At 44.5% G+C, this 26,039-nt stretch overlaps 2 protein-coding genes and 1 long non-coding RNA gene across 3 annotated transcripts in view; 2 read left to right on the top strand and 1 right to left on the bottom strand.

Moving 5' to 3' along the window:
- LOC136017986 (deubiquitinase DESI2-like) overlaps positions 1-20,547 on the top strand; it is a 63,965-nt gene extending 43,418 nt beyond the window's left edge. Inside the window, exon 6 of the mRNA XM_065686799.1 lies at positions 16,845-20,547. Within this exon, the coding sequence (XP_065542871.1) occupies positions 16,845-17,087 (243 nt within the window). The 3' untranslated portion in view covers positions 17,088-20,547. The remainder of the gene's footprint in view (positions 1-16,844) is intronic.
- LOC136017987 (uncharacterized) lies at positions 6,654-9,298 on the bottom strand. Its single transcript, XR_010614172.1, has 2 exons — positions 9,076-9,298; positions 6,654-8,680 (listed from the first exon to the last, which is right to left on the bottom strand). It is a non-coding gene; the product is annotated as an uncharacterized LOC136017987 (long non-coding RNA).
- A 1,186-nt stretch (positions 20,548-21,733) lies between the features above and the next one.
- C6H11orf24 (chromosome 6 C11orf24 homolog) overlaps positions 21,734-26,039 on the top strand; it is a 36,977-nt gene continuing 32,671 nt past the window's right edge. Inside the window, exon 1 of the mRNA XM_065683175.1 lies at positions 21,734-21,904. The gene's annotated coding sequence lies outside the window, so the exon portion shown is untranslated. The remainder of the gene's footprint in view (positions 21,905-26,039) is intronic.

The raw sequence follows: 26,039 nt of genomic DNA, 5'->3' as shown, positions 1-26,039 counted from the left end.
CCAAATAGAACATCCATTCAGAAATTGTCCGTCTACATCTGTTTATGAATGATTTTTCTCTCAAACTCCTGTTTCCTACGATGATACCTCAGGTCTTTATAATGATTCATAACTGTTACTTTTAAAAGGCTGACTTCTGATGGTTAGGGGCATGTCCAGGCCTATATTTGTGACTCTGCATTTGGCCATGCATCTTGAAAAATCCCTGGACTATCTGTCTAGCACAGGCAGATAAGCTCTACTTAACCACTGGGTATGCCTTTGACCTGCTATATACCTCTGGAAAAACTCCTTTTGCAGTGAGATTGCAGCTTAATTGCGTAATGCTGTGGCACTGAGCATCTCCCTACAATGCCATGCATCTCTTCTGAGTCCTCTGATCTTCCTGCCCATGTTCACCTGTAAGCTGCAAGGGGTTTTGTTACTTCCTCAATGGCACTTAGCTCTGAATTTTCGTTACTCCCTACCCGCAGATTGCCAAGCATATTCATATTGCTCAAGACTTAGATCTCTCCCTGCTTTGCCAGTTCCCTACGGACTTCTAACAAGCAGCTACTGGATCAAAGAGGCTTAGCTGGGTCTCCTCACAAAGCAGCTCCTGTGGGAAGAAAACAGAGAATGCCCTGGTTTCAGCAGCAGCAGTTCAGACTTCATCTTCTCCAACACCATTTCATGGCAGCCTTCTCAGTAAGTGATTCAGCACACATGCTGCATGATCAGTAGTCTCTTCTTGTGGATTTCCTAAGAAATTCTTCATCAGGGAGCTTTGGGTTATTTAAGAAGTCAAGAACTACCACAGAGCATAAGTCTCTGCCTAGTAATTCTCGCACACTATTTTAGTTTTGAAGGAAGTTCTGATGTAAAGCAGAACAGGATTTCCTAGTTGATAGTCATGAGAAAGAAGCTGGATGCACTCCCTGTGCATTTGTTCAGCTTCAATTTAAGGCTGGTACACCACTTAATATCCCTTTGTGGTCTCCCTTTACCTTCACCATCTGCATTAGTGTGGGAAAGTGAGGGGAGCTTGATCTGAGCAGAGAAAACCTGGTTAGGACTGATCTGAGCAAAGAAAACCTGGTTAGGACTGCCTTAACCACTCTGACTCCTGCAACATGGTCCCATGGTTCCTATATTTATAAACTATTTAAATTGTTTGTGGGTTAAAATGCCAAGGTTCATCAAGATGGGATTAGAAATTTGCTGCAAGAACCTTATTCCTTTCGGATTGCTTGTGTTGATAGTGCCCAAAATCAAGTAGTATCAATACCACACTCTCTGAAGATACTATCCAGGAGGATGGGTAATCATTTCGGAGAGACTTATGCTTACAGTTTCCACAAGGGAAAGCCAGTCAGGCCATCAGCACCAGAGTCCAAACTTGCCGTCCTGTTCTGAGGTTATGTGCCTTTCTGCATGTCAGTACTCCAGGCAGGTAATACTGCTGGCACACAGCGGGGAGATTCTATCATTCTGATGAGGTTACGCATGCGTGGGGAATTCAGTTAGGACCACATCAATATTGGGTAAAGCCCATCTGTTTGATCATCTGTTGTTAAGTCATTGTGTTCCTAACAATCCCCCATGTATAGTTACAGCAATACGTTCAAATGGCCCTTCAAGGAATTGCAAAACATTTGGTCTTTGAGTTGTTCTGGCTGATGAAAGAGGGTATTTAAACTTTGGCAGATGAACATTAGAAAAACCTTTCAAAACAGAAAGAAAGGCTAAAATAGTTCTTCCCATAGTGTGATTTATTGAATTTCCTGCTATTTCACAACAAGGACATGTGAGATAGCAAAATGACATAAGTTACAAATTGCTGTAAAGCAGATATAAAAAAAGAGGAACACAATCTGTGGTTTCAGGAAAAAGCCAAACTCAAAGTAATTCCTGGGCTGTAAGTTCCCCTGCAAAGACCTGCAGGTTTGAGGTCCCAGCCATGCCATTGCTTTGCAGGAGCACTTGTCACTGCAGCAGTGGGCCACAAGGAAGTATGCCATGAGGTGCCAAGACACACATGCAGTCACTTTGTCACCAAGACTGTTCTTTGGGCATAGATAAAGGGTGCATGCAGATACAGGGAATTGTGAAACTGCTGTCAGACGGTTCTTTTCAATGTGAGAGCATGGCTTGCAGCTGCCCTGCAAGTCTGCAATATGATTTGGACTGTGGAAGGCAGATACTAGACAAGGAAAAAGCATACTTGGCTTGTTCCCCAAACACACGTAAAGGTACAAGGTTGGCTGCCATGGGTTCAAGCATGGCCATGTAAGAATAGGAGCCCTGCTTTATATGCAGCCATATGGTGAGTGTACAGTGCCTGAGGGCAGCTTCTTTAGAGAAGACAGCAGCAACTAGATGGCCAGAGGGAAGGGGAAGGTTTTCTGCTTTAAGATTCTTCTCCAGTCTGATGATATGTCTCAGTGTTGAGTATAAGGATCACACCATGTCACTGCAGCTTAAAGACTTTGAAAAAGCTTTTGCTGCTTAGCCCATTCACAAACAGATGACTCATTTGACTTCCCACCAGCAATTTTCTGTGCTTCTGAAGTTTCCTAAGATAAACTATGAAGCTCTGTTCTCACCAGAGTGATGACAGTTGCTACAGCATGTCTCAGAAAAGGGCAAACCACCACAGGGAGGGAGAAAACAGTTTTGAATCAGCACCAGAACTGGAAGATAAATGGAATGACTCAAGGAAACCATTCCTCCTTTCAACAGTGTGATTACTGCCAAGCAACCGGAATGATCCCTATTTAAGGAAACTCTTCATCATTTTGCTATAGGACATACGACATACAATTAATGAAGAAGTGTGGCTTCTTAGCACCAGGGAAGATAATCCCTTTTATTCCCCAATAGTGTTCCATACTGTTCATACCAGTGGTGGAACAGTAACAAAATCAGTGGATCTTATGGGCCCTTTTGATAAGATATGAAGTTGATCTTCATAATTAGGAAATTAACTGAGAGGTATTGATTTGACTTACCTTAAAAATTGTTTATATTGGAACTTTACCCGAGAACAGCAGTGACAGGAGATCTTATTCATTTATGTCTTTTCTCCCTCTTCTCGACAAGGAGTGATTTCTTTCTGATTTATATGTGTAATGTATCGTAAGGACCAGAAAATATCAAAACCCTGTGTATTTTGTAGCAGTTTCCCTGCTATTATCAAAATAGAGAAATTTATTGAAGACTAGAACCAGTTGTGAAGTCAGTATGCATAGTTCACATCCATGTGACCATTCATTCTTCAGAAGGCTCTTTAAGGTCATTTGGATTTGAGGAATTAAAAACCATTCAGGAGAACAGATTGGTAACTCATTATCCAGCCTCCTTTTGCACCCACTGACCCTTCCCACCCCTTTATTCCTTTAAATATTAGAGAATCTGTTTCGTTATTGCTCAGGATTTCCTGATCCAAAGGATTAGATCCAGGGGAGAATGCTCAGAGATGCCATCTGGATAAACGGCTAAAATTTTAACTAATTATTTGAGTTGAACCAGGATTTTTGGATTAAACCATGTCATCAAAAGCAGAGCCTTTTAGAGGGATCTGATAGTTTTAGTAACACTTTTGCTAGGACAATTTGTAGGTTCAAACAGAACTTCTAGGTAGTGAGACATACTCACTTGTAACTAACTGGGAGCTTCCTGGGTAGAGAGAATCTTCCTGATGTCTGGGAGAGCAAGCTGGACTAAAGATTTATTTACCTTTTCTTCTATATTTCAGCAATTTTTTTACAAGGGCCTGTAGTGACAGGACAAGGGGGGAATGGTTTTAAGCTGACAGAGGGTAGATTTAGATTAGATCTAAGTAAGAAATTCTTCCCTGAGAGTGTGGTTGCGGAAGATCAGTGGGCAGCACGCTGGTTAATGTAATCAGAAACTGACATTTATTCACTTCAGAGCACTGCCTTTTATAGCTTCCAAGCTTGGTCATGTGCTTAAGCTTTACAATGATTGGTTTCTACACATAATGCAAAGACAGCTGATTGGTTCCTTCTTCAGCATCCGGGAGTTGTTTTCCTCCTGCAGAACTTCCGCATACGTGGCCACAACTTTGCCCTGAAGTAACCGGAACTGGGCCATTAGTCCTCACTACGAACTCTAACCAATGGCAAGAGTCCTGGATCGCTCACGTGCCCATTGCTTGTTAAAAAGCCCTCAACAAATCCCCCTTCTTTATTTTGAGCGATCCAGACCCCTTTAATCATTCGCGATACTACAGGTATTAAGCAACGCCATACTATACTAATAATAACAACAAATACTATAATGCTTAATAATATCGTAATGCCCGATCTAAACAAATCTGCAAACCACACAGCAATACCTAAACTTTGGAGCCAACCATCCAAACCATGATTGATCATTAATTTCTTCATGTTATCTTTTAATTAGGATAGTTGTTGATGAATTGAACTAGAATGGTTAGGTAGATTCATACCCTAGTTGTTCTACTGATCTTCTTTTTCGTTGCTCGGTTTTACTTTTATAAAATTATAGCATATCCCTCATGCTGGGAACAAACATAGTCAGCTTCCCTATATAACATGGCCCTTCCTGAACGTTTTTTGGTACCCCTTGCCAACGTCTATGTCCACAGATTAAAAAATATCCTTTAGGAAATTGTTTTGCTGAATTATTATTCCAAATAGAAATACTACCCAGGGTCTCAGCACCTATTGCTCCATTACAATATCCGTTTTTTCTATAATTTTTATAATCATAAATACTCGACATATTGGTCTATTGTGTCCAAATATATTTCTTATAAAAGTTTACCCCTGTAGGTGCCAATCCCCCAAAATAAAAACATGACCCATTGCCTGCTAAGAATCCCCAGAGATCTAACTCCTGAGGGTCCCAAGGCATTGTGGCGTTTAAGGCATTAATGATCATTGCTCCAGCCATCCCTGTTTGATTCATTTCCCCATAAGAGCAGGCTATTTTTTTTTACTGGAATAGTACAATCATAAATTCTATGACATGTCTGATTAATGAAAGAGCTATTTAAAACCGTCCTGTTATTTATCCAATTGGTCCAGCCCGCCAGGCGCAGGTGAGGGACGCCAATTAACCCTGATTTTAAGGCACTACCACGAATTACCATGGGAGGTTCTTCCCTTTCTCCTGCCAGGCGTAAATAATTTAACACATATAATGCTTTTGCCAAGCGTTCACTAGGTCCTACGCCGTTCTCCCCCGTTTTTTGTTTAAGCAACAGGTTTTTAAGGGATTGGTGAGCCCGCTCAACAATTCCTTGTCCAGTGGGTGAATTAGGGACTCCGGTGAGATGTTTCACGCCCCAAAGCAAGCAAAAGCAGTGAAACCTAGAAGTATAGGCTGGAGCATTGTCTGTTTTAAGAGATAGGGGTACACCTAAAACAGCAAAAGAGGCATGAAGGTGTTTCACAACATGGTGAGAAGTTTCTCCAGTTTGAGCGATGGCCCAAATTGCCATGGCAAAGGTGTCGACCGAGATATGAACGTATTTTTGGTGTCCAAATTCTGGAATATGAGTGACATCCATTTGCCAAAGTTGTAGCGGTAATATGCCTCGAGAATTTACTCCAACACCAAGGCCAAAGCCTGTGTGTTGACATGCAGGACAAGATTTTACAATTCCTTTTACTTCAGTAAGATTAGTCTGATTTGAAGTCACTTGAATCTTTATAACATGTGGCATACCAGTGAATCCTACACACCATGTAACCGGTTGGAATAAGGGATTTAACAAATGTGCCCAGTATACTTGTCCATTACCCATGGTCACACAGAATAGAACAGATATTACAAAGATTTCTGTCATTGCCATTTCTTTATGTTGTTGAGTTCTGGGTCTTTATACGTTTCGCTGGCAGACAGTATGGTCCTGTCGATAGCTATACACAGCCGTATCCTTGACCCCATGTCAGCAATGGCACTGGTCCTTTCCACTCGTTATCATGTAGGTCTTTATACAGAACCAGTGGTTTGGGCAAGGAATCGTTCGTCATTTGGAGAAAATTCTTGCATTCCCCCTTTTTTTTTTTTTTATATATATATCTTTTAGATGACCCTATTTGAGCAGGGGATTTGGACTAGATCATACCTCCAACATATGCCAGCCACAGGCTGCTGGGCCTGCCCTTTTTCTCCTGGATGGCTCTCTGATAACAGGGGAGGCCATCCCTCACATCAAGGTCTGGCATGACATGTGTCCCCAGCACTCCACACCTGCTGGGTTGCAGCCAACAGTGGAGCTAAAGGTTCTTCTTGGTGGCAAACACAGAGGCCAACCCAGCCTTCCCTTGACCGTGGTAGCGGGCATTTGGCCAACCTCAGTCCTTGCACCTTGTTGTCAATGCAGAGTTTCACCTGCTTCATCCAGTCACAACTCACTACTATGGCAAAGCACATACAGATTTACGTTAGCAAAGTAACTATTACAGGGTGCAGCAGCATGTTGAAGATGCTGATGGCAGCGAGGGACTAGCCAAAGAAATTTCTTACCAGTGGAGTTCTCCCACCCTCTTAATTTGTTCCATTACCTGCTTTATAACACTACCGTCATATTAGAAACTTTCTAGCTTTTGCCTTAGCATTTTCTAGCAGCTGCTGCAAATTTGCATGCTCTAACATCTCTTTTGCAAGTGACAAATCCATACAATACAAGGTGTATTTTCATATTAGCAACTGGCTAGTAAGTACAGGTGCTTTTATACACAAAATCACAGCCTCTAATAATAGCTACTTTACAAGCACACTTATTCAAGTTGTTACTTTTCAGTTGCCTCCAAGTGATGTTTTGCAATCATTCATTTTTCTCTGATTCTGCTTGGGGTATTCACGGTCGGCTCCTGTAGCTGAGGCATTGGGTTTTTCCACTCGTCTGTCCAACTCATAGCAAGGCTTGACAAACTTTGCAGGCAGCTGCCATGGACCTGTAGGTAGGAGGACACAAATATACCCCCTCTTCCGGGTTATCAGTTCTTGAAAAGTAGACAGGTTAAAGTGTTTCCTTAAAGTAGAGGCATTCTGATGCAAAAGGAATGTAAAGCAGCTGCAGAAGTAAACTGCACATTTATAACAGTCAAGGAGTTTGCTGCATCGTTACTCATTTTTTTTTTCTTCTTTCTCTGCCACCCTGATGCTGCTTAGGTGACGGCTGATAAAGCTTGTGGTTGCACTGCCCCTCTCACTTTTTCAGTTAGCAGTTCTTGTTTCAAGAGATCTGTTCCTCCAAGAGTTGGATTCATCCCCAGGTTACTTTAAACACGCTAAGCAAGGCTCCTACCATGCGCCCACTGTGTTGCAGGCGCTCTTTAGGCTTTGTCTGTGGTGTCTCTACAAACAGCGTCAATACTTCAATAGATGGAGAGGTATGGTTTTTGTTTTGGGTTTTTTTTTTGGGGGGGGGGGTTGTTTGGTTTTGGTTTTTTGTGGGTTTTGTTCTGGGTTTTTTTTTTCTTTTTCTTCACTCCATGGCTCCAGTGTCCATCCTGGCCCTTCCAGCTGTGGAGCACGGGGAGCCGAATCGGAGGGCAGCTTCTTTTGAACATGGGGACTGAACTCTTTATCAAATAACCTTCTTTCCACCCCCCCCCCCCCCCCCAAGTTGTTCACCCTGCTTTGCACGGCTACAAACACCGGCCTGCTCGGCAGCAGCTATAAATGCCTGCCTACTGCACAGCAGCTACAGCTGCCTGGCTGCTTCAGCAGCAACCATAAATACCTGCCAGCAACCGCACTTTGCATTAACCCTTTCTTGCCTGAAATGTTAAACTGCTACCTATTAAAAACTTTTACATGAAACCGACAACAAAAAAATACACAGAACACCATCTGCCCTCATCACACGCACACACACACATATGGGATCCCACAAGCACACTCCACACAACTACAATATTTGAAACACAAAATCCAGACAATCATTACTCCCACTACACAGTCCCACGTACAGAACGTGGCACAAGGATCCTGTGAAGGCTATCAGGAAACCAGCTCCAAGAAGCATCATCGCAGTGCGAGGTGGCAGGCTCAACCTTAGCGAGTGTCCCCGCAGAGGCTCTGCCTCCCCCACATTGCGTGAGGCTTGGGCTTTTACACTGACCAAAATGCACACTCATTCCGACACAGGTGGCCAGCCTACGTCAGAAGTGGCCAGCAATATCTATAAAGGTCTCCAAGTGTCAATAGAAACATGGACATACTTATATTTGCCAACTTCTAGTACATGAGTATCACAGAGAGACTGTACCAAATGAGTTGTATATGGGGCTCCAAGTCCACTGTCCACCACGGCCAGCCCGATACCCCTGATAAGAGCATACGAGAGACCTTCCCACCGCGGGTCTTGATCCAGCACCTACATCACAGGGAAAGCACACAATACATCTGCATCCCACACCCATCTTGCTTCTCCCTCTACAGCTGCGCATTTATCATGAGGTTCTGGGGGATATAAATCAGACTCCTCTTCTGGATGAATATGCTCCAGGTCAAAAGGATCATCTTCATCTCTGTCCTCAGTCTTCGCAGCCGTGGCAGCAACTGGAGGAGGTGCGGGGGGGTGGGGGGGGGCAATGGGTCCATGACTTTTTTTTTTTTTTCTTCACTTCAGGAGCTGTTGATTGTGATGGTTGAAGGGGGTTTACGATTAAGGCTTGTACTGGCGCCGGTCCGGGCACTGATATCAGGGAAAATAGTTCATTTGAAGCAGATTCTGTCCCAGAGGAATTTGGCGAAAGCGCAGCGAACGCAGATGCAGTGGCTGCCCTTTCGCTTTTCATTTCTTCTAAAGTCTCTTTAATCAGTCGCCACAAGGTAGCTAATTTATGAACCTCCTTGGATCCCTTTCTAATTTCTTCCCAGAAAGTGTATCCAATCTGGTCCCAGGTGTGTAGCTCAAAAGCTGCACCCATTCCCGAAATTAGCTCCCGGTCCTTAGCCCATTTTAAAAGGGCTTTTAAGGTACTGTCATCATATGTTAATCCTCTCTTAGAAAGGATATGTTGGAGGAGCTTTACTACTGCCGCCTCTTCTATCGACAGTGAAACTCCCATCTCCTCCCCGACCGCTTACCTGCTCAGGGTGAGATTCCCTCTCTTCACACTTCCCTTTCCGTGTGGATACCTCAGAATGCACTCTGTTTCTTCAGTTGCTGGGACAGCAACCTCTTCGGTCGGCTTTTCCACTCCCCTCCTATTCCAGCTGTCTTCTTCGCTCAGTCAAGCAACAGCAAGAGGGTCCCTGTTCGGGCGCCATTTGCAGAAGACCAACGGAGAGCACGCTGATTAATGTAATCAGAAACTGACGCTTATTCACTTCAGAGCACTGCCTTTTATAGCTTCCAAGCTTGGTCACGTGCTTAAGCTTTACAATGATTGGTTTCTACACTTAATGCAAAGACAGCTGATTGGTTCCTTCTTCAGCATCCGGGAGTTGTTTTCCTCCTGCAGAACTTCCGCATACGTGGCCACAACTTTGCCCTGAAGTAACCGGAACTGGGCCATTAGTCCTCACTACGAACTCTAACCAATGGCAAGAGTCCTGGATCGCTCACGTGCCCATTGCTGGTTTAAAAGCCCTCAACAGGTGCTGAGGCCCTGGCACAGGCTGCCCAGAGAAGCTGTGGCTGCCCCATCCCTGTCAGTGTTCAAGGCCAGGTTGGATGGGGCTTGGAGCAACCTGGTCTAGTGGAAGGTGTCCCTGCCCGTGGCACGGAGTTGGAGCTGGATGAGCTTTAAGGTCCTTTCCAACCCAAACCATTCTGTGATACCATGAAAAATTCTCCTGAATATCAGCCACAAGATGTTCTGGAGCAGGGAGACACTCATCCTCTCCTGTGGGAACTGTCCTACTTACTTACATAAACAAGGAAATAACACATTTCAGCAGGAGAAGAGAGAGGCCTAAATCAGAATTTGTGTGCTTGTGGTTTTAGAAGCTCATTTTGAAGTTGTAGAATTTGCAGAAGTTTCCAGAGAGAGAAAAATATCTTGGGGAACTGGGAGTCATATTCTTGGGCTGAAGAGGCCTTGGAAAATGGAGGTTAACATGGTGAGCTTGGCTCATTCTTTGTTGACACAGGAAAGAGTCTCCTAAGCATCTGAGGTGGCTTAGATCAGCCTTGGAAAATCTGTTAGCATCCTAGATGAAGCTGGCTCCTACAGAGCAGGGATTATGGACCCTATCACAATTGAATGCTTTGCCGTCAGAGTCTCAGAGCTGCAGGACTTCAGTGCTCAACTTGGGTGGTAAATAGCTCTCAGTCTCCTGAAGTCAGTAGGACTCTCAGATCAGCCTAGAAGGATGGTCTCCAGTAGGAATTGCTTTGAAGATTAACAGATGGAGCCTGCACAATGAATCCTGCAACCTGATGGTTACAGAGGATTGAAGTAGGCACCAAGCATACCCACTATTGATGCTGACACCACAGTGATATTAAACCTGCATGCCAGATGGGATGGAAATGCTTGGTGAAGTCACACAATCTGAATCTCCTTGGGAGGCAGCTGATGATCTCACAATGATCTTGCTTGCATGCAGATCACCTCTAGGCTGGATTCTGGGGCTTCTCTCCCTTTTTCTTTGTATTATTGGTAAAGATCTGTCCTATTGATGGTAGCAGAGAGGGGCTTTGTCATTGCATGTCAGTGTGATAGAAGGAAATACATACATCTTGTGACTGAATTGCAGCATAAAATATCTCTGTGATTGGCTTTAGAGCTATGTCTGATGTATACTTCCCTGATAGTGTACCTGTCTTGGTTGTCCTTTGTCAACATGGCTGAAGCTCTGGTAAACGGAGGGATCTTACTCTGCTGATAGAGGGTGTGGAGCTGTGTTGAAGTGACAAGAGATGGCACGTAATTGTTTTCTCTGGCTATTTACCCATTCTTTCGCAATCCAAAGCAAAGCTGAGAGCATGTAACAAACTTACATCAGAATTCTGCTTTCCATAGAGGAGCTTGACTTTCAGCAAATTCTCTGAAAAAGGCAGGTTTGCTGAATCAAGGACCGAATGAGAGCATTTTTTCCTGACAGTGAATAATTCAAGCCTAAAGCTTTTTGGCCCATCCCCAGGCACATGTGAGTTCTCATAAAAATATTAAAAACTAGGAAGCTCTTCTTAGCCTGAAAGCTATCAGAGAGAAAGGATTAAACACCAGAGAAAGGAGCTTCAGGTGGCAATGGAGTCGCAGTCAAAAGCACAAATCTTTTGCTTTATAATAAATGAGTCTTCAGCAGATCCTAAGTATTCAAGTAATACTCATGTTTTCCTTAGTCAACAATTGCTTTTCAGTTTCTTCTGTTGTGGAGGAGGATATTGGAGTTTTGTTGCATAAAAGCCTACATGCGATTGTTAATGGCAGGGGGCACAATGCTCCCAACAGACAGAAGGGAGAGAAGGAAATGAAGAAACAAGCAGACGACCAACCACAGGACATGAAAGAACATTAGGAAAGCTTTATGTCCTGGCACCTAAGCCACTTCTTGCTGAAGTTGATGGAATGACTTGCTTTATTACAGCAGCCTTTGAATGTTGTTAGCTCTACGGGGAACAGGCTGTGTTTGTTTTCCAACTGCCATGTACATTTAGAAAAAGCTTACTAATAAAGACATCCTGCACCCATAAATTCATCCTCACGGTTTCGGATGGATGTAATTTTTTTGTCTTGTTTCTGCATGTATGCACAATTTTGACTGCATGTAGTTACTAAACTGCTACATTGCATTCCAGATGTGGCTTCTCTGCCAATGCAGAGAACCAACATTAAATGATATTTCTAGATGTAGTTTGCATGTTAGTTGAAATCTATGAAGTATTTGGTAAGGACTTAAATGAAGGCTGCTACAGAAGTGTAAACTTCTTTTTCCATTGTTAAACTTTCTAGCTTTGCTATTCTGAGTGAGTCCTCTAGCCCAACAAAAATGATTAGTGGGATAACTCTTACAAGCACCTTCCAGCTCTCAGTCCATTTTCTTTCCCTTATCTACCTGCTTGTGCAGGGGAATAGTAGGAGATGGCAAGTAATTTAAACCAAAATCAACCACCTCTAAATGGCAAGTTCTTAGCATATAATTTCAATTATTTTTTAGAAAGGGCTGATTTTGCCATGTATGCCTCTGCACTTATTTCAGGTTTTCCCATTAATGTGATTTATCTAGCCAAAAAGATTTTATCTGATTTCTGCATCTGTCTTACCAAATCAAAACCCCAGTTTCCTTATCTGTTATAAATAAGCATAATACCTTGGACCTAAGTTGGTTCACACTATCTGGGGAATTCATCTCTAGACAGACCATCATGGGACCTTTGAGCCTTTGCATGTGCAAATGTCTGAGAACAGATGCAGCCTTTCCACAGATGAAGACAGCAAGGAAAATCCCTGTCCTTTTCACCAGTGCATGTTGATAAAGTGTCCGGAGTTAAGTGTGTTGATAAATCCATGAGACTGGAACCTTTTGTTTAGGAGTCCTGCCAACACTGACAGACAGAAGGTCTTTCCCTCTTCCTATGAGTTCTTGTATTCTCTCTTCTGATTTTATGTCCATCCGTAGTAACCTGCTGCTTCCTAATGGTAGAAGAATTGAATTAGCATGTACTGTTTGAGGAATGTAATGTTGCCTCTGCTTATCTTCATTTTCATGGATCGGAGCACTACATGGTGCCTTTGGGAAGGCTCACTCTGGAAAAACTCCTAAGTGTCTTGAGTTATACTTCTTTGCATAGCCTGAATTGCCCCAATTACACCATTCAGCACAGCACAGAACCTATTGCATTTGAGAGCTTTCTTTTAGGATCTACAAATAACCAGCCCTTCACTTCATTTTGCACGGTGCTCAGCCTGTTAGACTATCTCAGATGTTGTCCAGTATATGCCTAAAGACTCAAAGCCCTCAGAAAATGCAGCACATTCATAGCATTGTCCTCTAGAAGGCAGGAGACTGCTGCTTCCATTGCTGGATGACATTTAAACCCCTGTTTCCTAGCTGCTAGGCTGTTCCCCTGCCCACAGTAAAGCTTTACAGGGAAGCATTAAGGCTTTGCTGAGCAGCAACACCTAGTTCTTAGGGCACACGGGGAGGGAAGAGTAATGGGGTGCAGTCCTCTCTCTCAGGGCAGTTTGTACATTTTAACCAGGGACTGTTTAGTGCAAAATGACACAGCTTAGGATGTTCAGAGGATCCTTCTGTATTCCAGATTACTTGCTTCTCGATGAGCTTAAAACCTGGTGTGGGTTTGACAGTTGCCTACAAATAGCACCCGAACTGTCAGGTCCCATTTCTCTCATAGGTTTGGCTTCAGCCATAGATGTCTATATGCTGTTTCCACTTGATTCTGCAGATGCTAGCTGGGTCATATGCAGTTCTTACAGAGTCCCTAGAAGCAGCTGCAGCTATGGGAGACTTGGCTTTATATCACAAGGTGCTGCTTAGTGGAAGCTGCAAGTACATAGAGCCCTTGATGAAGCTTCTACCTGAAAGGAGGACTGGTTTCTTGGTGGGCAATCAGAAGTTGCACTTGCTATCCCAAGTGCTGGATTTCAGTCTGTGACAGGCACTGGCAGCCTCTATGAGCTGAGAATAACTCATACCTTCAAGTACCTGACAGTGAGAAAAAGGTGAAGTGCTATGCTCAGCAATGATAGCTGGGCACTGTTCACAAGAGGTTTGCAAAGGTTAGGGAAGCCCTACATGGGCTGAGATGTTCCAGGCATTGCTGCCAGTATGTACTCCAAAGGGTTTCCCATCCCACTCTTATGCCTCAGATAAACTGTAACTAGCCATTGAACTTGTGTCTCAGGCTTGTATCCTGTATAGGCTTAGCCCTTCTGTGACTGTTCCTTTGAAGTTCCTCTCTGGTCAGTTACATATCAAAAGCCTCAGCTACTTTCTTGTCCAATGTCAAGCTCAGGCTCCACTACACATCTGTCAAGTTTCCTGAAGGGATGGTAGCAGGACAATTTGGTATGATGGTCAGGACCAGCATTTCTGATCCATAACAGTTTATTAACTCTGACAGAACAAGTACACGGCCCATCACAGAGAAATTTATTCCCTTCAAAAGAAAAACCCCACTTTGGCAAGGAAGAAAAAAATCCTGCAAAATCCTAAACTCTAAAAGCATCTAAAAAAAGAGTTCTGTTGGTGGAAGCAATGGGTGGTAACAGGGTTCTGTGAGCTTATCATTTCAGTGTGTGGTTTTGAGTTGAGAATTGCCCTAATGAGCTGCAGTAGGTGGATTTTTCTGTGGCTGCATACACAATTGGAAAACACCCACTTCATCTTGCTTGTGCTGTTTGATTTAAATTCAGTTAGCTTAGTCCCACTGCAGTCAGGTTTATTTAATGTTTCTTTATTAGCTAAGTATTGCTGGATGCTCCAGCACAATATGCTTTATGGTAAGGAATGAAACCCACAGGAGCAGGCTGTAGCATTAGCAGCATTCCTCACCATTGCTCTTTTGCTCCTGTTGAGCACTGTGTTTTGCTGTGGAATAGTAATGAGCCTTCACTGACAAGAGGCAAGGACAAGCATGACTGAGGATAGGGAAACCGCTTTGACTTCATCATATCCTTAAGCTCCACAAACTGTTCTTTGCTGATTGATGACCTGATGCCCACTCATCTCTGTTCTTTTTCTGGCTCTGTCTTGCCTTGCTGATTCATTCTGGGTGAAGAAGCTCTCATTTACAAAAGGCATACATCTCAGCATTGCTTGCACATTGGGAAGTGCTATTTCAGTTGCTAGGGGATCTGCTTAGAAAATAAAGCCAACTCTTAAAAATGTTATTTCCATTTCAAACAGTCTTACCTTGTTCTTACATGTTGTTTCAGCTAATTTTCTGAAGAATCATACCCTGGTTTTGTTTTTCTATTAATATTGAGGGGAAGTCTTTATTGAGACTTAAGACTGCTTGAGAACTCAACTTGCATGCATGCATACACCACAAGGAGACCAAACTGAGTCAATATGTTGCCTAAGTTCCTGGAGAGGAAGAAAGAGAACTGCTACAAAATCTAGAGGCAATTGTGTTGCACTTTTTGGTTTTGGCCCAGGTTCAGTGTTTGAGTAGAACATACTGAATACAATTTAAAAAATCAAGCAGTATTCTTGTGAAAATGGTCAGGTATGTCTGGTAAGAAAATCAAATGGATCAGCAAATGTTCTATGAATGACTCTTAAATGCAGCTGGAGAGGTCATCTGTTTATAAGCTCAGCCAATAGCTCTAGCAATGGAAACCAGGGATCTGTATGCAGATAAAGAATTGCTAATAAAGTAATTGACCCCACATTAAAAATTTAGAAAATACAGATTCATGTCACTGTATCTGAGGTTAAGTAGAATGCAGCACTGGTAAGAACTGAAATGAAAGTCCTTGGGATGTATTAGGTAAAGAACAGACTATGCTTGCAAGTAGTTTTAGCAGTTAAATGGCTCAGCTCATTCTCTAGTACCTAATGATAATGTCTTCAATTTCACACATTGATTTTTAAACAATGCACGTCAAAATAAAGTGAGTTCCATAGTCAAATTAGCAGAGTCACAGATCTGCCACCTTCTCTACACCTCATTGGAAGCTCCACACTCTTGGAGCAAGCTAATTCCATTATCCTCAAGGTGACTGTTGGAATGGGGCTTAGATCGCTCTGCCCAGGACACACATATGAAGTACCAGCTGGTCATCAGCTATTAGAACTATAACGCAGCACAGCCCATCCTCTAGCAACTGCTCCAGACATGCCCCCTGAAAATCTCTCAAAACTCTTAAGTACTGCATTTCCCTGGTCAGCAACAGACATCTCGCCAAATAATCTCCTTACTGGATTACAGAAAAACACCCTCTTAGTTTTTGCAGTAATTAGTATTAAATTCAGTGTAGTTTTAGATGGGAAGAGGGTAGGAGGAAGAGCAGAGGAATTTAGTATTGGCAGAAGGTTCAGTATGGACAACCCTGGAACCACTAATTCACGTAAATTGTGAGACAAGGTCTGTGGGGAGGAGTTTGTTCCCGCCTGTCTTGCTCCATGGGAGACAGTGCTGGGAGGGAAGGAGAATTTGGGTCCTATGACTACTGTATCTGCCACAGTCTTCAGGCTCTAATACACTGGCGTGGGGCCACACCGACATTATATTTACTAAAGACAAGCCCTTGAGGCACCCCAGTTGATCAGGTCCATGTGCCTTTTCTGTGTCTGGTAAGGGAAATGATAAAATGGAAACTTTCCTTATGCAACCTAGCCCAGATACAGCATCAAAACCTGGCACCTGAATGTATGTGTGGTCAAATGCTACAGAAGAAAGGGTCTGCTGTACACAGCAAGGTTGCTTCATTGTGCTGAATATGATATGACCTTGGAAAACAGCATCTGTGCTAGCAGAGCGTAATCCGAGTGTGCCATAAGAATCTACAATGAAATACAGGCCTAGTGAGAAGCTAGTATTTTTGTTTGCTGCTTTCTTTCCCAGTTAGGAAATATCATATGAGCAGGTCTTGGATGAGAAGCACCAGCAGGCCTGTCCATTTACCCAAGGACTGCCTGGAGAACAGAATGGCCAAAGCCTTTGAGGGCCATGAATGTCTTCCCTGTTCTCTGCTATGATGCTGACAAGGGTTATGAAGAGCCAGCAGGGCTCTTCATGCTTGTCAAGCAGTTGTGTAGTCACTTGCAGATGTGCAGCTGTTTCTAACTGCAGAAGGTGCTCCCTATGTTTCAAATAGCTCTCTTCCGAGCAACAGGGAATTCACCCTGCTGAGCTACTGGTGCAGACGGGGATGGCACTGCCACTATGTACGTGTTGTGGTACTATTAACCATGCTCCTTTTTGGTTTGCTCCACAGATACTATGTGGGAAAGAGATCCCCCGCTGGGTGAACCGCCTGGCCTACTTCAGCTCATGCATCCCCTTCCTCCAGAGCTGCCTCCCCAAGGAGTGGCTGACCCCAGCAGCCCTGCAGAGCCACATCAGCCTCGGCCTCCATAAGGAGGAGCAGGGAGACACAACGGATGAGGAGTCCCCCTCCACCTCCACAGCCCCCTCAGCTTCAGGCACATCGAGAACCTGTAGACATACCCGGGTCTAAACTGTGCCCAGTACGCCCTCAAATAACACTCTCCTTTCTCTTGTACTATTTCTTTCTCACACCCTTTTGCACACCTTGGTTTGTCTCTTCTCTTCTTCAACAGACAACACAGGAGTGGGAAGACCCTTTCTACTATGGAGGTGAAGCTTCAGTCCCTTTTCCAAGGGTTTCCACTATAGTTGCTCAACAAAATTACTGTGAATCCCAGTGCTGAACTGAGGAGCATGGCAACTAAACTGGATTCTCTTCCCAGGGTTCCTTGATCATGCTCCTTGATCAATAGAGAACTGCTAGCTCTCTTGGGCATAAAGGCATGCATACGGGCAAGGGGGCACCATACTGTGATGTTCCTTCTCTGGAACTGTTTTATCTTTTTATCTCTTTCCTCACCCATGTGAGCCCAGCAGCCTCCTCCCTATTTTGGCTGGGTTTGCCATTCCCTTACGACAAATCTCCTGCCCACACCCAGTGAAGGAAGCAGAGCCAGAACTCAACCTGCTCATCTCTTAGACCAGCAACAAGCTCCACTCAGCCCCATCCCTTTCGTAATTATCAGGTTTCTAACTCACGTGAAGGACAAATGAAAGGTGCTGCTGTTCTACAGCCACCAGTTTTCAGTACTCAAATTTAAGAGCTCGAATGACTGTCCTGCTCTTGAAAATAATAACAAAGAACCTAGAAAATGAATGTGTTACCATGGCTTTTCTTTGGGTTAAAAAAGAGGATGGGGCTAGTGCTTAGAGGCAGCTACTAAATATTTGCAGAGATGACTTTTGACCATATTGGTGCTTTATGGCACAGACCCCTCTCATTTCCCCTAATTCTAGGCAGAATTTCCCCCCAGATTTGCTGGGGAATCTCTCTTCTAGCTGACATATGCTGGCTGTCTTTGGGCCAGAGGAGGAGAGAATATCTGTTGGGAAGGTATTTCCTTCAGCTCTTCCTCCTGCACTCACAGACCTAAAACTTGTCTCAGAGCCACCCTTCCCTAGTCTATTTTTGAGCCAACCCAAGAAGGTAAAATAAAAGCGGTGAACTCAAAGAATGTCAACTGTTTCCTTCTCCTTCCTTTTTGGAGGTGGAGGGGGAAACTTAAGGGCACATCTGGAAAGCATGGATGACCCTTCCAATGCATGGGGCACCATGGTGCTTTCCATGTGTGCACTATTTCAGTGGCATGGAAAATGGGCACTGGACTCTCCAGGCTGGCTCTTGACAAGAATCTGGTCCTTGCATATATTTATGCTCACTCTGACAGCTGATGAGAAAGCAGAGGAGGAGGAAAGGACAAGTATCCCAACTCTTCCCCTCAGTTACCTCACTAGGAGTTCTAGTCAGAAGATGATGAGAGAATCAAAGAGGAAATCCAGGCCCTGTTCTCCCCCTTGCAACTCCTCTTGGCTACACAAAGGAGGATGAAAAAGGAACAGGCACAGTGTTGAATGAGGGTTGCCATTTTAGAAATCCTGTTTTCAACAGCTATTACCAAGTCAGGGCTTCCATCCTCCACCAAGAAAGAACTGCAAGCTCTTAAAATGGGTGGCTGTTTCCTTTTACTGGTCGCAATAGCATGCTAAGTCCAACCAGCTTTTTCTTTAGCTCAGGTACACAGAAGTGTGTGCTTTCAGGGCTGAAGGTCTTGGCTATGATGTACATCATGTATGCACAGAAAGTGCTTAATGGTTGTTGCATGTTCACACTCTTAGTGAGGCAGAGGGCTGTGGAGAGATGCATGGATGGAAATACAACTCACAGGATGGCCTCACTTCACTGCCTCCCGAAGTGATTCACATTTGGGCAACAAAACCTTTACAATATGCCTCTCATTTTCATCCTCTGAACAAATTGCTGCAAGTTCTGTACTGAACTAAAGTCATGTTCTTTATTAGCCTTGGTTATTCACAGCCAATACTGAACTGTGAACAATTCTGTGGCTCCTGGTAACCAGTCCAGCACCAATCTTGATTACCCTTGCTTGTCCAGGGATATTTAATAAGATTTCCATCCTGTTCTCCATCCTGCTGCCTGGAAACCACATTACACAACATACTGTTGCACTCTCTATTCCCTGAAGTCATGGTCATTGTTGCCTAAACCAGCAGTGGAGGCTTCATTTGTCTGACGTTCCCAAGGTGCCTGCCAATAGCCAGCAGCACATTATGTGCAATGAATTTTAATATCTCCTTTTAGGTCCTTCCCTGGAGAAAAGTGAGTTTTTGTCCAGGTCAGGGAAACTGCAGTCAGAAACATCCAGTTCCTGATGTGACAAAAGCCAGCCACCCCTCACCCTGAGCTCTAGATAAAGCACCATGTATACATCTAGGAGACAACTAGGGCTCCAGGGGCATGTTTCACATGGAAAACCTTCTCGCTGTATTTCCCAAAGTAAAAAATGCTTAACTCACTGTATGGTAACCTGGACAAGAAAGATACTTTCAGCCTCCTTAGGGACATGAATATGTGCTTGAAGTATTGGGAAGAACACTTGGGGCAAGCTGGCAATGTCATACATCCCAGATGTTTGTTCATCTACTGTTACGTTTGTCTGTCTGTTTATGGTAGTAGGGGTCACATCAAGGAGGCATCAAACCTCTGTTGTAAATCAAAACCAGAATATACTCCAAACTTCAAAAGCATTTCTCCCCACTCCTCCCTGTTCAAAGTGACCAACCAACAATGACAAGAACAAAGGGACACTGTGGAAATAAAATATATATTGATGACAGCTTTACCTCTGTAATTTAACAGCATTTTAGATTATTAAACATGAAGACATTTTAAAAGCCTAACTTAACGTTCATCTCTGGCACAGCATGTTTATTTTAGGCACTTTTCTTACACTTCCAATTATTACAAAGTAATTGTTGTTATATATTTCTATTTAGTTACACGTTTGCTTTCTCTTGCTGTTTTTGAGCATAACAGAATGGGGAAAATTTTAGGTACCAACACTTATCGATGAAAACAAAAGAGCAGTTTATGAACATTAACAAGAGCACCTCATGGCACTGGCACAAACTCTTAACACTTCTTACCGCCAGGACTTTTGGTGCTGTTTTGAAAGTTAGAAAGAGATGGCACCAACTCTGTACATGGGCATCGGCAGCTGAGGGTTAAGAGAGAAGAGGTGAGAATCTCTCTTCTGAGCACATCTGTATGGAATCATAGAATGGTTTGGATTGGAAAGGACCTTAAGATCACCCAGTTCCAACCCCCCTGCCATGTGTAGGGACACCTCACACTAGACCATGTCACCCAAGGTGCTGTCCAACCTGGCCTTGAACACTGGCAGGGTTGGAGCATTCACCACTTCTTTCTAATAGCAGCTCTCAATTTCAGGCCATTATTCTTGGTCTTCTCTTCTGGAGTCTGTGATTTGAGGTGTATATCTCTCAAACAAAGTTTTAAAAGGGGCATTTGTTCTTTCAGAGGCTCTGGGTGAGAAGGTTCCCCAGCAATGAGCCTGTGCTCTGTGGTGAGGTCGTTTCTAGCCTCAGCACATTGTGGGGATGGACACAGACCTATTCTCTTGCTCTCAAGACTCCCAGCTGAGAGTTGGTGTTACTGGAATTCAGACCCATGTTGCCTTCGTGCTACTGACGAACTCAAGAAGCAGTCATTTCCTGCTTCTTTATTCTTCAGTTCTGCTTATTTGTCTCTGTCCTGGAGAGGCTGTCAGTACAAGTTAGTGGCCACTGGATTGCAATAATGTTAGCTTATCCTTATTATATGTGTTTGATTTTCTCATTTTAGTTTGTATCTAAGTGGTGGCTTAAAGTAAAGTACCTCCACCAATTCCTCAATGTGATTAATGGAGAAAACCAAAGCAAATTATTATCAGTGTTCCATTTTCAATTGGTTTTAAATCACTATCTTGAGGCAGCTGGTGCCCTGTTACACTTTGTCCTTGCTGTGCTCCCCATTAAGCAATGATCTGGGTTGTGCAAAGGCTGTAGTGACTCAGGAAGTATTTAAAAGCAATTGTCCCAGCTACTGCTACAGGCTACCTGAACGTGGCAGAGCCTTTCACTATCGTAATACGTGAAGACACCGCAGCCCATGCCTGGAGAGTACGTGCTTACCTCTAGCATGTCAGTGCTGCACCGCTGTGCATGCGGCTGCCGCTGACGGGTGTGAGAGTGGGTAGCACTGCACTTTTAATTACTGGCAGGAATGAACGCCTACGGGCTGTAAATTCCAGACACAGCCTGTCCACTAGTGGTGCTGTAGCCAGCTTTGTTTTGGGAAGGCTATAAAAGTGTTTTGGGGGCCGCTGTCGTTGGGACAGGGCGTAACACTGAAGGAGAACGCAGCCCGGCTCTGCCCAAACCGACTCCCGCCCCCGCCCCGCCTCGCCTCGCCTCGGTGCGCGCAGCAGGCAGCACAGCGATGGGAGCCCTCGGGCTCGTTACGGCGGCGCAGGGGCCATGCGGCGGCAGAACCGCGGCCCGCCGGCCTGTGCGGAGGAGCGGAACCCGAGCTTCCGGAGAGGCCGCGCGGTGGCCCCCGGGGTCCCTCTGCTGGCGAGCACCGCAGGGAATGCGCGGGCACGAGGGCCGGGGGCCAGGCCCCGCCCCGGTACCTGCGCTGCCCGGGCCTGCGCCCGCCGCTGCGCCACGGGCGGTGGCGTGGCGAAGGCCCCGCGGGACGCTGCGGGGCCGTGCGGGGCCGGTGCACTACGGGGATGGTCCGCGTTGGTGTTGCCACAGCAGGAGATTCATTCCTGCTGGCTGGCTGGAGGAGGAGAGGGACGGTGCGGCCGCCTGCCACGCTTGTGGGGAGCTGCAGGAGGAGCCTTGGTGTGCTGCCCGGGAGGAGTGAGTGGAGTGCGGAGTGGCGTTTTGGCTTTAAAACGCTGCTTATGCGTTTGTCTGACTTTAGCTTTTCAGCAGATCTTAAACCGCAGCAGCAGTGATCGTCGGGTATCGTATGCGTCTAAGTAAATGGAAAGAATTTGAGTTAAACGAGTTGATAAGTTACAGTTGTGCTCAGAGTGATAGGTGAGGCATAACTTTTAGAATAGTCGAGGTTAGAAACAATGAATAAAGTCAAAGGAATAAAACAAAATTATCTGCATTAGGGACTGTACCGATAGGACAAGAGATAATGGGTTCAAACTTAAATAAGGAGATTTAGGTTAGGTATAATGAAGAAGCTCTACCCTTTGAGGGTGGTGAGGCCCTGGCACAGGGTGCCCATAGGAGCTGTGGCTGCCCCATCTGTGGCAGCACTCAGGCCAGGTTGGATGGGGCTTGGAGCGACCTGGTCTAGTGGAAGGTGTCAGGGGGGTGGAACTGGATGAGCATTAACTTCCTTTCCAACCCAAACCATTCTGTGATTCTGTCCTAAGTACCTGTGAACATTAGAGGAAAATCTAAACAACCCAGGTGCATTTAGGATAAAAACTCAGGGAGGAAGACAAAAATCAGCAGCCAGGACAGTGTGGTTTCTGTTTGTGTAATTCATGTCTCATTTTCCATATATATAATTGGTTTATAAAAAGTAAGCAAATTTCAAGGTGGATAAAGAGTAGGTTAAAGGATCATTCTAACTTTTAATAATACTACTAGAGAAATTAGTGTCATCCTCCTCAAATATTCAGCAGCATGCCTTAGAAAAGCTCAGCCAAGGCCAGCCTTTAGCTCCTGGCTACGGGTGAAGGGTTCCCTGTTCTGTGAATAGTGTACATTAATTCTTGGCTACGAGTCTGTAACTTACTAGCATCTATGTGTGTGTGGGCACTGCATTCAGATGGTTGTGAGTAGTTTTGCCTGTTTGGTGGAAAATTACATAGTTCTGCAAGTCCTGCTGCTTTTAGAAACCATAAATGCAGAAGGCTCCCTCCCCTCAGTGTAATTTGGATGAATATGGCACTTTATCCTCAGTGACCTGAACATTGAATAGCATACTTTTTGGAAAAACATACATTTTGACTCCCTGGGCAGCATAATTATGACAATTCTTGTTCACAGGCCATGGCTGCAAACCTAGTATGTAGCAAGAAATCTGCCAGCACTGTGTAGAAAGCAGTTACCAGTGCAGCAACAGCCTGCCATGAAGGATTGTAACAGCAATGCAGTATGATAAAATAAAGGGCTGTTGGGGTTTGGTTTTGTTGTTTGGTGGTTTTCCTGTTCACATTCAGACTATCATCTTAATGAAAATAAAGCATGTGCAGCCCAAGAAAGCAAATATCTGTCCACTGATGATTTAGGGACATGGATGTATTTTTGTGTCTATATATTTTTGGAGACACTTTTATTTCTCCCCTTACTATGTAGGTGTGCCTTACATGGGAAGGGAAGAGTAGTGACTTTTTAAGTTTGAGCAGCTGGATGCTACCTGTAAATAACTGATATTTTAAAGTGATTATCATTAGATTACAGTTACATGATCCAGTTGTAAGGATGGAGGCAATACACACCTGCCAGCCTTAAAGAGGCATAAGAGACACTGGTATCATCAGAGATCATAGTGAAGCTGTAAGACCAAGTAATTTGAAGAGCATTTTGAAGTCAATTGAAAAGCATATCACTAGTTTGTAAGGCATCACTGTGGAGCAGAGGGGCAGAAAGACATACCAGAGCTGAAGGAAAGGTAATGGATACAAGCAACAGCTTATGACAGTGTGTTGTCTGCACTTTGTGAAGTGGTCTTTGGGGGCATACACATCAAGAGAGGTCCATTTGCCATGACAGGAGTGGGCTGGGGAACATCACAAACAGCCCAGGTTGCAGTATGAAACTGGGACTGCTTTGCAACTGTTGCAGAGCTGGGGTTGGACATGTACAAAACATCCCAGCTTATGCACACAGAAATGTGCAACAGTCTGGGGGGTAATGAAGCAAGGCTCCCCTGCCAGCATGCTCCCCCATGATACTGTGGGATACCTCTGACAGCCTGGTGTTCATTAGGAGCTGTTTTGCCAAGCTGTGCAGGAGACTTCATGTAGTGGGAGGAGACGGTGGTGGTGTGGAGTCCCACTCTATCCTCTCTGCTCCTCATTTCTACCTGCATCCAGTGTACACCTTCCCATCTGTGTTTTGTGTGCATGGGTGTGTGCGTGTGCTGGGAAGGCTGAGCTCCAGCCTGGAGCACACGGAGTGTCGCAGCTTTACTGCCTGGCAGAGGGCATATTTCTGCCAATGGATGCTGGTGTGAAGGCAAATGCTCCTTAGCCAGCTGATGAGTGTGCTTGTGGAGTGTGGGGTGACGTGTGCATGATGGAAAGTGGTTGCTCTGCTTCTGCGATGGGGCCGAGTCCAGAAAGGAATGTCAAAGAAAGCCTGAAGGGATCTGGCTGAGTGCTGATCTTGGGCCTTTACAGAGTGACTGCTGCTCTGTGGCTGAAGTGGCATGAGGATGTGTTTATATCAAAAACATTCATGTTGGCTGACAGGATGGCAATAAGTTAATCAAACAGGAAAGGTAGTGAGGAAAAGAAGCTTTAACCCATCTTTGCTTCTTTGTAGGCTCTGGAAAGGGGAGGCAGATCCTAAGCCATCCTTGGGTGTAAACATGCCCTTCTTTGTCTTTCCAGTCAGTCCAAGTTCCCAGTGGTGTTCAGGCAATCACCTTCCACCACCTCATTCCTTTGAGGGATTTGGCAGTCCTGGGGTTTCCTGGGTGGAGGCTGGAAAGCTTACAGTGTCCTGGACAGGCTAAAGAAGAAACTCTGATATGCCACCAAGAGTTTACCCTCTGAGACTGCTGCCTCCTGCTGCCCTTTCCCCTGCCAGCCCTGGTGAAGTTTCTGAATCCCTTGGCTGGGATATGCCCCCCACATGGAAAGGAAAAAAAATTCATAATCAGCTCAGTTAAACAGATTGTTATTTAGGAAATTGAGCACCAGAAAGTATGTTACTGGTTAACCGACCTCTCTTGCCCTGGCTGTATGTGATCTCAGAATGGCACCACATGTTGCTGTCCTCTAGCTTCTGTGGATACTGCATGGACCCCTATTTGAAAAGTTGTAGGCATTTGTGCACATGCTGTACCGTAAGAGCAGCTACCATGTTCTTCCACCAGTGCTTCCACTGTTAAGACTTGTGTGATTTGTTTGGACTGTTTTTTCTTTTTTAAAAGAAATCTACAAGTGTGGACTCTGATGGCTTCGTCATGATACAGTGCCTCTTTCTACATGTGGATGTCTCAGAACTTGTCTGAATCCAGTCAGAAGGCTTTTTTTAAAATAACTAGCTTTGGTTTTGTATCACAACAAACAAAAATCATGTCTGCTCCATGCTGAGTTCATTTGTGCAGGTTTCTGTTCACCTCATATTTTAATGTCAAACCTATAAATCCTGGAGTGGAAAGGTGGTGGGTAGAATGCTATCTTTTCAGAAATGCCACCAGGCAGGAGGCTGACAGCAGCACTGCCAGGCACTGATGTAATGGTCCTTGTTTCTTTGATTTATATAAATAGCTACAGCCACTTCCCTCTGTGCCTGTCGAAAGCCAGAAGGCTGATGGTTCAATGGATGCTACTGTTAAGGCAGCAAGTAGAGAGAAAACAATGCAAAATCCATTGGCAAGTCCATTGTTGCACACACACAGGCTGAAAAAAGCAAATCGACAGCAACATCTGCAGAGCATTCGGTCAGTTCCGGTTTCAGCTGCATGTAATCATCAGGTGTTCTTGGAATAGGATCAGAGTCTTGGTTTATGGTGTGAGGAGGAAGGGAGAAGGAGGACTGAAGCAGGAAGCCCTGTATTTGATTTAAATACATTACACTCAAAATGAGGTGTGGTGCAAAGTGCTGCCTGTTTGATTAGGAAAGTAGCATTTGAGCTTGATTCCCTATTGTGGCTGATGTCTTCAAGCATGACAAACCCTGCTTTCAGCATAAAGGATACAGGGTTAAGTTCCAGGTGATTATTTTTAAGCACTCGTAACCTCTCACTTAAAAATCCTTCTGACACAGCTCTAGGCAAAGATGGGATTTGGTGACT

This window comes from Lathamus discolor, chromosome 6, assembly GCF_037157495.1.
Source record: "Lathamus discolor isolate bLatDis1 chromosome 6, bLatDis1.hap1, whole genome shotgun sequence".
Classification (NCBI taxonomy): Eukaryota; Metazoa; Chordata; class Aves; order Psittaciformes; family Psittacidae; genus Lathamus; species Lathamus discolor.
The sequence above is the reverse complement of the archived record's forward strand: the minus strand, read 5'-3'. Positions and strand labels throughout refer to the sequence as shown.